The sequence below is a fragment of the Seriola lalandi genome, unplaced genomic scaffold, assembly GCF_002814215.2.
Source record: "Seriola lalandi dorsalis isolate HSWRI2012SDOR001 ecotype SW California unplaced genomic scaffold, Sedor1 jcf7180002054616, whole genome shotgun sequence".
NCBI classification, from domain to species: domain Eukaryota; kingdom Metazoa; phylum Chordata; class Actinopteri; order Carangiformes; family Carangidae; genus Seriola; species Seriola lalandi.
The window spans coordinates 992,839-1,006,167 of NW_019525169.1; the positions used below are offsets into that span (position 1 = coordinate 992,839).

Here is a 13,329-nt window from a genome sequence, read left to right on the forward strand (position 1 = left end):
CCCCACCCCATTCCCGTCCTCCGCAGGTGAGCGAGGTGGAGGTGAACGGGCAGATCGAGGCGGTGTGTGAGTCAGTGTTCAGTGAGATGGAGTCGCAGGCGGTGGATGCCCTGGACCTGCCCATGCCCGGCTGCTTCCGCATGCGGAGCCACAGCTACGTGCGTGCCATAGAGAAAGGCTGCTCGCAGGAGGAGGCGGAGGGAGGCGTCGCAGTGGGCAACAGAAGGACCAACTCCCCCCCGCGCACCACCACCACTGTCAGAACCATCCAGAGCAGCACAGGTCGGTGGGAACATGCGCTTAACTCACGCATAGGCTCATGAACATGTGTGAACATACATAATCCATAGACCATTATAAATTTATACCTGTGCATAGAAGGTATGTATTATAAATGTGCTGTGTGTCTAAGTTATGCAGCATGTGTATAGTGTCAAAGGAGAAAAATAAATAAATTAGAGCTGCAGTTGCTGCAAAGGGAGATTTATCCTTCCATTAAGACTGACATCGGATTGGGCAGTGCCATCAAATCAAATTCTCTTATTTCTAATTTATGTCGAAAACCAGTCTTGCATTTGTTTTAGATTATTGGAAAATAATTACTTTTATTTAGCTGACCGCAAACTAGTTTCCCTTTACAAACGCAGGCCCAAACCCTCTGCGCTATTATCCATCTGACCCAGTTTTCTTCTCAGATACAATACGATGAATGCAGAACTGTTTTTCCCACATAAGAGCTTATTCGAGCTGTAAAGCTCAGTGGCTGCTGGGTCTTATTTTAGCCCTCTTGTGTGCCTCATGGTCTGGAGCGCTTGGCTTTCCAGCATTACTGCATGCAGTATTGATGCTGAGTGGGGCTGGCATCCAGCACTGGGTGCTTCTGTGTTTCCCACTGCAAATCCAGACGTCATTCCCTTACATTGTGCACGTTGAGTCATCGTCGCCTGACGCACAATGGAATTCTCCTCCATTCCGTTTTAATTATGCCAATTAAGAGACAGCATTTCCACAAACTTAGCCGACAAGGTTACAGTCAGCTAATTAAACACATTTACTGCAAATTGGAAGAATGGCAAAACTAATTCAGTCAATTCAAAGGTCTGACCATCGACTCTGAGCAAATATTTATTCAGTGCTGTTTAAAATTTGCTTCCTCCTGACTATAATTTCTCTCTCCAGTTAATAAAATTAGTCAAAATATAAAGTCGCACCCAACTGTTTTACTAACAATACAATTAAAGGCAATGGAGAATTCAGTTGATTGTTCTATTGTGTGGTGGTAGTTACTGATCTATAAAAGGAGACTGATACGATCAAGAGAGGGGCATTCGGAGCTCCTTCCCCTGAGGAGGGAAGAGATAATGAAAACCATCTATCAGATGAAGTGTTGTTGGGACTAAACTCTGGTTTTCAAGCAAGACAGCTGCTCTGTAGTGCTGCTGCTGCTGCTGCTGCACGTGACACAGGTCTCTTTCTCACATCTGCCACACGCTTCGCAGATGCAACTCGCTCGATCTGTAATCATTTGCTGATAATGTAAAGAATAATGTGTTTGCATGTTTGTGTTATGTAGCATACATGTCTGCAGCAGTACCTTCACAGCTGTTGGCAATTTATTGAACATTTTTGACGCCTGGGTTTGTCACATGATGAATGGACTTTGTGAAAGTACAGAAAAGAGATATATCCGCTTTGTGGTTGCTGATGATCCGACATTATGCCGCTGCCACCAGTCGAGGGCAATCTTCTCACTGGTTTCCATAGAATAATGTGATTGGCCGTCGGCTTCGTCTGACCTTTGACCTTCACTCGAGGCAGACCTTATTGTATCCTGGCTGTAACTGAGGCTCAGACGAACAGGAGAGTGGGATCGAGTGATATATTATGAGGCGATGTGGAGAGCAGTTCACTGTGGTTGGAAGTGAAGGTAGGGGATTGCTTCAGATTACTGTCATAGATGTACTACAGCACAATTCATCACCTCCTTAGATCTTCACCACTGAGTCGTCAGTCACTGTAATTAATTAGCTCCCTCTCCTTTTTCTCCTCCTGGGGGAAGACCGTGATTGAAGAGGAAAGGAAGAGAGGGAGATTGGAAGGAGAACAGGAAAAGAGCTCAGTCTGACTACACTTTTGCTACACTCTCGCTATCCGCTGGTTTAACACTTGCACCGCCGCCATGTTCACGTCATGTGGGAGTTACCGCAATCGCCATTTTCAGACTTTTACACACTGTTCACGCAGTGTGTGAAATACAGGGTTGGGCCCTTTAATTAACACCGCTAAAGCTTAATAAACACCAAAAATCTGATTTTTGGCAGGATTTCACAGATGAAGCTTATTATTTTATATATATATATATATATATATATATATATATATATATATATCTCCGTCTTGTAAAGTTTATTTGCATTTATTTGCTCACAGTGGAGGAATGTAACTAAGTACATTTAGTCAGGTACATTTTTGAAGTACTTGTACTTCATTTGAGAATCTATATTTTATGTTACATTATACTCAATCTCCACAACATTTCAGAGGGAAATTTACTTTTTACTCCACTACATGTACTGTATTTGACAGTTGTAGTTAGTATAGTTTTATAGAATATAAAGTAGTTAGTACTTCGCTGATAAGGATTTCAGATATAAAACGTGATCAGTTTATAAAATATGACACATTATTACAGATTAAGGTACCCAGCAGAGTATTAAGTAATTAAAATTAGCTCAAGCTTGACCAACAACAACAACAACATGCTATTTCCACATTAATGCTTCAATAATAACCCGAACAACATTTTAAAAGCCTCATACACGTAAACAATATGCAACGCTCACATGTCCAACTCTGCAACATCAAAACAATCGAGAAACATTAATATTAACAACTGACACAACTTCATTATTTTTAAATGAAACTCACTATTCATAGCTTTTGGATGAGTCTTGTTAATAATTTGTTATCTGCGTATATTATATTACTTTTGATACACGTTTAAAAAATGTAAGACAGCTGGGATGTGCAGTAGCAGTCGAAAGGACGTTATGACTGGCAGCTACCATCTCTTTGCTGAAACCTTATCAGGTCATAAATACGGAAGGATTCCCGTCATTACCCCCCATCCAACATGATGTACCGTAGACGTACTGTCCCACGTACACATAACGGAGATGTGCTGTAACATCACTGTACGCCGGCATTGTACAATGCTCGCTTCCCAGTGCTCACTGCTCGACACACATACACATTCATAAATTTCACCAGAACTCAACTGGGAGCCAAAAGTGAGAAGTGAAGACGTTGTTGTGGTGAATTTTGCATGACGTGTCTAAAGGATGGTTCAGGCACCAGCTCGAGAAAAAACAGCCCGCACTTATGGTTTTCTGCTCCCACTTGTCCCCGCGGCAAACCACCAAAATATCACACATACAGGTACACGCGTACACACACACACATACAGACAGGAGAGACCTATCAGCTTCCGCTCAAGCTTCTCTCCAGTTTGCCCACTGCGCTGCTCCAGCCCATTATTATTGATGATCTTTTTAATCCTGAGGAAGGAGACCGAAGTAAGGGGCTGTCCTTTGATCTCTTCTCTTTGAACATCAAGTGGCTGTGGTTGCTTTTGCCTGCCTCTCTGCCCACTCAAACTAGCATGTACGCACACACACGGTAACCAGCGCAGTCACACACACACACACACACACACACACACACACACACACACACACACACACTCACGCACGCGCGCATTACTATTACCTCGGACACCAGCTCCTTTGGATCGGTTTAACAAAATCTGGAGCAGATCCTCTTTCTAAAGCTTGGGAAAATCCATAGCAATCGGTTAATGTGAGGATTTTACTGTCTCTAAGCTCTGGCTTCTCCACCCCGCGTCGTCTCCAGTTAACATATTCATCACCTCTTTGGTCTGCTGCTTTGTCTTCCCCTTCCTTGGCCTCTTACGCAACAGCTAGATACCCTGCCTTTGCACAACAGCGGTTAGGTGTGTAAGTAAATCAACCTGTTGTTTCACTAAGAAGAAGAATTTAGGGATCTGTGTGTGAGTATACACACAGATCGTAAGTCTAGGAAATGTGTCATAGTTTGTGTTTGTCTTCCCCTGAACCTCAGTTTCGCTGGCTCACTGACCTGCTGTCAATTATCCAGCCTCATTTTCCCAACATCTATTTTTCAGTGGTGCTGAGGGATTGGCTGAAAAGATTTGCTTTCCTCCACTAGCTCCCTGTAATAGGAAGGACAATGTTTAATTTAATGGCTGTGAATTTCCTTTGGCCCCGAACAGAGACAGTGCGCTCAATAAAGCATTCCTTAAGTAAGTGTTTGAGGCATGCTTGTGGCTCATTTTGCTGATGGTCTCTGTGGATTACCCACCTCTTCATTTCATTTTCTGAAGCAGCTCTGGACACAATTTTCTATCTCTTACTGTACAAAAAAAAGGAATCATGATAGTGTAGATTTTCCACCTTCTCACAGATTTTTTTTTTTTTTGGGGGGGGGGGGGGATATAAAAGAACAACAATTAAAGATTTCTCCAAGTGGGATATCCACCAGTTTATTAAGCTTGTCAAATAAAGGCTTGTTGGAGGTTCTATTGCTGAGATTCACTGAGTAATGAGAGGAGAAGCATCTGCACTCTGCACTGCTCACTGCTCAACTTTTGAGCAGGGATTATCTGAACACCAAGAGAGCCACTGATTTTTTTTATAAACATATAAGAGTAAAATTACTCCAAAACAAGACCCAGGTTTGTCACAAACTCAAACTCTGTGTGTTACTTTAAATCCATCATCACCAGCAGGTGCAGGTGTCAGGAATCAGTTAAGAAACTAACTAAGGAGGTCAAGTTTATAATGTCACTGCAGAGAGACTTCATATTTCATATCCACTTAAGATACACATTAGGTATTTAAGAGTTTTTGTTCCATTATTACTTCAAATATCCTGGATGTAATTCTGATTACACAGGAAAAACTGAGAATTGCTTCATTCCCAGATTAAGTCAGTAGGCACTGCTGTATATGTACATTTGCATCTTATAATGAATTTAAACATCTATTCAATATTATGAAACTCTGTTCAGACTTGACCTCTGAAAACAAAGATGAGGACAATTTATGGAAAGAACAAAAACACAGGAATAATTGATCAATGTAAATGTAAAAGATGTAAGGAGCATTTTTTTTTCTTTTTTAAAGGAAAAGGTTGAACAAATGAGCTTGTTTCCAGTTTTTGTGCTAAGTTAGCTGGCTTCTGGTGGTAGCTTCACTGTGCCAACATGAGCGTGGTATCAAATTTTTCCTTTAACTCTCTGCAAGAAAATGTCAAACTATTCCTCTAAAGAAGTATGTGACATCAGCAGATATCTGTCCATGTATTACTGATAGATATGGTAGATATCTGAGCACAGCATGCTCTTTTCAGTCTGGAAAACTAAGCTTCACATTCACTGTAATGTCTGCAGGCTTTACTGGTGAAATCACAAGGGGCTCCTGTGTATTCCCAGCTCTTCATGGTACAGTTCTACAGGCTGAAATAAAGCCTGTACAACACTGCCCCCAGGGGCTCAGTGTAACACAGCACTGTACCTCTGCCCTTATCCTTTTACAGTAGCTATGTGAGTGGGTGGATGAAAACTACCAGACAGCTTGACCCAATTAACAACAATCACTGCCATTGCTGGCACTTTTCCAGGAGTTCTGTTCCGAGCAAGCTCGTGAGAATAAATATCTTTGGATTTCCCAGAGTGCTAAATTAAAGTGGCAGGGATACAGACCGCTAAAGTCTGGTTGAATCAAGATCAAGGCATGCATTCGACCAGATCTCCCCTCACACCTCCACCAGCCCACGCAAATTTCCAAGAGCGAGGCCGAGATATGTTTGTCATATGTCAGGGTGACTCATATGTTGTAAAAGCAAAGAAAAATGCTGCTCCCGGGCACCGTGTGTGTTTGTTTATTTGTTTTGAGAGGGTCCCCTCTCAAGGTGGATTTGAGGAGGACTACAGGTGAAAGGCCCCTGTGGCAGCATTAGGTCTGACAGAACTATTGGTCCTGGTGACACTGAGCTGTGTTTCTTTGTTCCATGCTGCTGCTGCCGTCAGTTTCTGTGGATTTGGCCATCTGCTTGCCTGTTGTGTCGGTTAACAGAGAGTGATGAGTTCAGAGCAGGGTCAGGGCTTAATACCCCAGGCCTGTGTGAATAAGGTGCTATCAAGTCATTATTGCACCACTATTATGTAATCTATCTGGTGATCAGTTAATTTCCACAACGCAAAATAAAAAGAGATACAGATCTAAACTGGTGTTAGGTTGTAACAAGTGCTTTATGTAATGTGCGAGCACACTGCATAAGGTGATCATGACCCCACCAACCCCTATTATACAGCAAATATCTGATATCCTTAAATATAAGCATTGTACGCAATAACAAGGGCTAATCCTGAACTAAATCCTTTCCCCTCTTGGTGTGAAAATGCTCAGTGCAAATCAGCTACACCACTCTCTACTTAACCACAGGGTGGCAGTCATTAGCTTATCCGAGTTAATGAATCACACTGTCTGTTTGGCTGCATGTGTTTGTATGGATGGGTGATAAAGTTAGGGAAGCTTGAGCTGTATTTAATGGGCTGAGAATCAAAAACACAAAGTTTATCAGGTTATCATAGTGTAGTTTTGAATTGAGTTTTATGTAAACTTCAACTTGAAATTTATTTATAGTGCACAATCACCCCTAACTCACACAAAGTAATAAAAATACTTAAAAACATTGTTAGAATAACTTGATTTTTTACAATAGTAGGCCTACATGTGGGGATTTTAAAGGCAAGTTTAAGTTTTAATACAAAATATTTTGACTTTTGTCTATTTTAGGCAAAAAAAGCGATTATATTGTTTTTTTTGTTTTTTTAATAATATTAAAAAAATATTGTCTATTTGAATATGTGGTTCAAGTATGTTTAAAAACAGTTTCTTAAGAAATCAGAGGGGAACGTTATAGAGGCACTACTGTAAAGTTTTCATCATGGCTGAACGGGACTGTCCCACCCAGTGCTGAATGAGTTATTAAGTGTTTGTGTGGGGCGGGGGGTGCGATCAAGGCGCGTCCACATCCTGACATAAGATCCAATATCGTCAGAGTGAAAGAGGAATAGAGGGAGAGAGGACTCCTGTCATCTCAGCTCAGCTCAGTGTTGCAGACCCGCGGTTTTCATGACGTTGCTTCAGTGTTTGTACAGCGCGCTGCTCGGCATGTGTGACTACTGGATTCGCCTTTGTGAGTAGAAGCTGCTGTTGTGTTCCTCTGTTGTTTGTCATGAGCGATTGTGAGGCTGCGTCAAGAAGGGCAGAGGCAGGAAGTTAGGCAATGTGGCCTTCAAAATAAACTGCGAAATGTCTCGGGGAAAGAGGGCAACAAGTAGCGAGCTGTCAAAATAAAATGGTATCGGACACAATGTAGAAGACGTTGGAGTTGGAGCGCCTCCTATTACATTCGAGGAAGGATGTTTAAAAGCTCACAGCAGTGCCCACATGGGAAGTTGAGTACCCGACCTCAAGTCAGCAAGAATAATAAGCTATACCGGTGAAATTTTCAGTGAGTCACGTACCTTTACTTTGAAGGTGCGGACCGGAAGTTGTGTTGTTGCTGCGGCTCGCTTTACGATGAAGCTTTCAGTGCCCATCCCATGCTTTCTGCTTATTCATGCTTCACATGAAAATGGAGGAATCCTCTTATAGTTGTTAATGCTCAGTAATAGGTACAGCTTCAATGACAGGACCAGTTAAATAAGAAATACAATTATTAATAGCAATACAAAATATATGAATTATATTCTAAGAATTTGATTGTGATATTTCTAAACTAAACTGATATTTTTTTATAATGAAATAAGATCATTTAAGTTAATACCTTTTTAAATTACAATTTTTTTTTTTTTTTAAGTTTTCCCTCTGCAGTCATGCATGGCAACTGCGATTAAATAAACTTTCAGCCATCTGCTTGGCCCTCTGCAGCTTTTGAGCACACTGAGATTAACCCACATGCTATTTCCTTTCACCCTCCACTCATGGGAGCTGGGAAATGTTGAACAACTTCCAGCTCCCAGTTTATTTTAGTATTATATCTCTGATGGGGGGGGGGGGGGGGGGTGGGGGTTGACAGGTGTGGCCTGCATCCCAACACACGCCTCTGTAGGGTCCAGTTATTCAGGTCAGACTGAGGGTCCCTCTGGCATTGGAGTTCATAGGGGTTCATCTCAGACCTCTGTGCTCGTTAAAGTGGGCAACCGGAGGGCACAGGAGTCAGTTTCTAAGCCCCCAGGCCTTATGGGAGAAGAGTTCAGTGGTGCCACTTACCAGTTTGAGGCCTGCTATGGTGGATAAAGGGCCCCGAACACCTAACTGTGTGACAGACGAGCGGTCGGCGACCCCATGTTTTCTAACCAGCCATCTGTGTTGACTGAGTCATGCACACACTTCAGCTCATGTGCGTCATTGATGCCAGCTATGCTGCGAGCCTGCTCACCTACCAGCTTTCTGCTTTCTATTTTCAGACAAGACCCTACTGAGATCAACATGCCATGGACACAAAGACATGTACAGTAGACACATGTATGTGGTGATCCAACTAGGCCATAGCCATGTGGGTTTATGTTCGGAGGCTATCATGTAAATGACAGAGGCATCCTGAGTATGAGTTAGGGAAGGCTCAGCTGTTGACACATTCATCCAGGAAAGCCTAAGTCACAATGACACGTAATTACCAAGCAAGAGATACAACAATTGCAAGTTTATGAGTGTTAGTAGCACATAATAATTATATTTGTTATTATATTTGAATATTTGAAGAACATCCATAACTGCTTACACTTTCAATCAACAACTTACTTAAAATGTGGCACTGTTTCCACTCAGTTTACACTGGATTTCTCGGCATTATTATTTTAGCATTTTATGTTTTTATTGCTTACTTATTCTGTTTTTGTGCTCATGCAGTAGCCTAAAGTCATTTTTTCCTCCAGCAGAATCCCATTAATTTCTGCTGTACCTACTTTGCCCTGAGGGATCATTAGTTTCCCTCAGTTTCATTCACAAATCGTTCCAACTCATGAGTAGTGGCTCAAAATTCATCCAGAGAAATGTTTTCTCAGGGGCACAGTTACACAGCCATATACTGAAGAGCCAGCTGTTAAAACTGTATTGGTATTTAAACTTAGTGTGCAGTAAAACGTTACAGGAATGACTGTTCCCAACAGGCAAGATCATTTTAAAGAGTAGAATTATTGTTTGCTATATTTTTAGTCTGTTGTATTTTAGTTAAAAAACAAAACAAAGTAAGATTTTGCCTCCTGGTTTCACATCCTGTGATATATTATTATACCTGCGGGGAAACATCAGGGGCTTCATCACAGTGTAGATCAGCCCTTTATTACAAATAGTCACATGGACACATCATAAATCTACAGCACAAATAAATTAACAGTACAACCCATATAAGTGGAGGTTTTAAAGTGAAACAGACGCAGTACCTGCATAGAGGCTTTAAGCAATAAGTTCTAAGCTGAGATAATGTTGTTGCTTATGAGTTCAGAGCAGTCTTGGAGTGGTTTGTAAAGTATATCCAGTTGCCTGCAGGTTGTTTTACCCCTGTGGGACTAACACAGTCAGTCATGGCTTGCAATCTCTCTCTCTCTTTTGTTATATTCAGTTATCTTCAGTTATATATATTTTTTTATCTTTTCCTCTCTTCAGTTTATTGAGGGAAGACAGTATTGCCTACATTTCCCAAGTGCTCCCTCTCTCTCGGTCATGTACTGTCAGATTACCCGGTCATATTCTCTCAGCAACACACACGCACACACACACACACACACAAACACACACACACAGAGGTGCTCAGACTTCAGCTGCCCCCCTTCTGTCTCTTGTCTTTTAGGAAGCAATTATCGTGTTAAAGTTAGGCTGATGAAAAACTTGACAAAGGAAAGGCACACACCTAGTGAAGGTGTGAGGTGTCCTCATTTACAGTAACTCTGGATAGAGATGTGATGACAGGAAACTCATAAACACAGTCTCGCTGGCTCAGGGGCACTGAAAACAGAACGGTGTGAAGGATGACGCGGGATTCAGCTGCAACAATAATTCCTACTGAAGGAAAACTCCTGTCTTGTAGTTGAAATTCAATTTCAGGAAAACAAATAAAAGATAAAATAAACATGTACTCAAGTATAGCTCTAGAATCCAAGCGGACCAAATTGTCTTCAGAGCTGACCTCTTCTGCTAAATTTCCTTGCATATTTAGTGTTTCTCTCTCTCTCTCTCTCTCTCTCTCTCTCTCTCTTTCTCACTGACTTTTCTGTACTCACTTCTACTCTTTCAACTTCCCTCTTTCATCTGCCTCCTAATTCCTCTGTGCTGCGGGCAAAGTTAAATCCAGATTTGTAGTAATCCACATAAAAAGCAGAACAGGAGAACAAAGATGAAGAGGTCAGGTGAAAATATGCTTGTTAATTAAAACTGTTAAGCTCTAAGCTAATACAGAAAAGAGACTTTCTTTCTTGTTGTACTGAAGTATTTGTGTGAAACAAAGGCTGCCACTGACAATGCGATACAGGAGGTGTCAGTTTTCATGTGAAGCTGTCAATGCTCAGACTAATAACAGTCTATTCAGTAGTTAGATAGTTTTATGTCTGGGCCATGCCAAACATGTGCCCGATCCCACATGGAATTACAAGACACTATATATCAAACATAAAAATATAACAAGAGATCTCAGGGCGACATTGTACAAACTGCTAGACTTTACTTTTAACATATTTATATGGAAAGTTTTAAATAAATCGTGGACCTCCATAAAAGAAGAAAAACATAAATCTGATGAGTCTAAAGCTTTATCTCCAAGGTTTTCTCCAAGTAACAAGCAAACTTGTTTGACAACTACGTCTTTCTGCATCACTGTCCATATTTTAAAAAAATCTGTTTTTCTTTTTACATGATTAAACAGATTATAGTGTGGTTCCATGTAAGAGGAACAAGTGAAAGTCGTGTTCGATATACAGTAACTGAAATGGCACATTCAACACTTCCAGTTTCTACATTTAGTGGTAGACCAAACAGAAGAATGCCTGCTTTCTCCATGAGACGGAGCTGAAAAACAGCTGATCCCATCACTTAAATGTAATTTAAGTGTGAAGTGGATGTTAAATGAAACAAGGGTTTTTAAGCATTTTCACATCAGTTTTTTTTTTCTCATTTGTCACCACTAGATGGAGCTGCTTCACTAGTTTTGCAATAAATCCTGCCATCTGATGTTTCACTACAGCAATTAGTCCCGGTGAAACTCACAAGTTCTATCCTGAGATCAGTGTTAACTGTTAGCTAGGCACATTTTCTGTCCTATCAACACTAGCAGTGTGTGTGTGCGTGTGTGTGTGTATAACAGACGGAAAGAAACTGAGATAGAGAAATGAGTGATACTGTAGCCCTGAGTCATGACTGACATTCTGCTCTGCTTGATGTGTATGTGGCTGAGACACAGAGATCAAACAACGACGTTGCTCTGGAATGCTTCTTTGAGCTCCATCAATCCCTCCTGCCATGTCTGTTCCTGAGTCGCACACACACACACACACACACACACACACAAAAAAAACACATACACATAGTGCTCTCCATTTCCTGCTCTGGCGTTAATTACAGGGACAGATAAAGCCCTGCCTTAGCAACGTATGCCTCTGCATGTGAAATACACCTGTGTGTCAGTGGATCAAAGCTGCTCATCCTCTAAGGTGGAATTATTATTCAAAGAGGGGATGTAAATTAAACAGCACTCTGGTGTCATCTGTCTCTCCAATTCTCTCTCTTGCTGTCTCTCTCTCTCTCTCTCACACACACACACACACACACACACACACACACACACACACACCTGCTTAATACTGTCATTCCACTTGCTTTGATGGTGCTAGTAGGTGTGTTTGACAGGAAACAGGGGCCGGGTCGAGGCATGTGGTAACACACTAGCACACGCACAGCATACATATGGAAGAAGCAGGAGAAAGACGCTGTTCTCAGTTGCGGTTGGCAGCCGTACCTCGATGGAGCTTTCGAGCATGTGGGCGTGCTCACACGCATGCGACTGTACGGTGTCAAAGTGTCTGTGTGTGGCTTCACTGTTTGCAGCTGCGGGGATCAAGCCTGAACTGGGAGCTGGATGTGGGTAAACTGTGATTTGGCTATCTCCCTTCCTGGAGGAGATAAATCCTAGCCATGCTGGTGTGTCAGCCACTCAGTAATTACTTCATCCTGTCACGACTGTCTGAGAATGCAAGCCAGTGGGAACTTGCACTGTCGCTCTTTCATTGACACATGGGAAAAACACTGAGCATCCCTTTTATACGGCTCAGTGTCGGCTTAAGAGTGTTAGTCATCAGATAAGCAGATCCAGAGGAATTGAATTGAGTTCAAAAATGATACATCTGTAGATTTACTGCCTTTTTTTTCCACAGCTTCAGTTTAATTTGTTTTAATGTGTTTGGCCTTCTATCATAATGCTGAGTTTAATAGTGTAATTCTGCTCCGTCTGATGTCAAATTGAAAATTCAATTTAAAGTAAATCAGGTTCTTGTGAGCTGAATGTAAGCAGGGAAAAGAGCAAATCCTTAGACTTGCAATATCAAATCTTTCACTAGATGTCATCATAGCCTCAGCTGCTTTGAAGCTCGTTGCCAGAAACATTTTGTGTGGTCTGATCCGGCCTGGAAGTGTTGGATACAGCCCAATTTATCCGTAACACGACACTCTGATTCAACCTGATCATAATTAACCTATGCAGATGACTTGCACCTGTACGCACTTGCTGAATATTTGTGCAGAAATTGCTTTATCATAATATCAATCATGTGTAATTATTGTGTACTTCCCTGACCTGAATAGACAGTGATTTCCTGTCTGTACATGCTCTAAAGCGGAATAGAAGTCAGTAGGATAAATCTGCAGGACTTAAAGCGTTGGTTAGTGGCTGCTAGGTGTTTATGTTTACTTACGACTTAATTGGTCCCAGCTTGTTATGGCCTGGAATGCTTTGATTATAGCCATTTAGAGAGGAAGAGTGGCATTTGGATATCTTTTGACACAGGAAGTGCAAGCAAGAGAATGTCATTCATTCTTCCCCTCCTGCTCTCTATTTGAGAAAAGAGGAGAGAGAGGAGAAAAAATGACAGAGGGGCACAGGGAGGAGCTGACAGGGCTACGGCAAACACAAAGAATGGCTGCGGCAGTGCACTCCTGCCGCCCCCCCCCACCC

At 41.8% G+C, this 13,329-nt stretch overlaps 1 protein-coding gene across 2 annotated transcripts in view; it reads left to right on the plus strand.

The window, feature by feature from the left end:
• dlgap1b (discs, large (Drosophila) homolog-associated protein 1b) overlaps nucleotides 1-13,329 on the plus strand; it is an 86,276-nt gene that overhangs the window by 55,663 nt on the left and 17,284 nt on the right. For both annotated transcript variants that reach the window (XM_023420094.2, XM_023420096.2), the window contains exon 6: nucleotides 27-282. In XM_023420094.2, coding sequence (XP_023275862.1) covers nucleotides 27-282 — 256 coding nt within the window. The remainder of the gene's footprint in view (nucleotides 1-26; nucleotides 283-13,329) is intronic.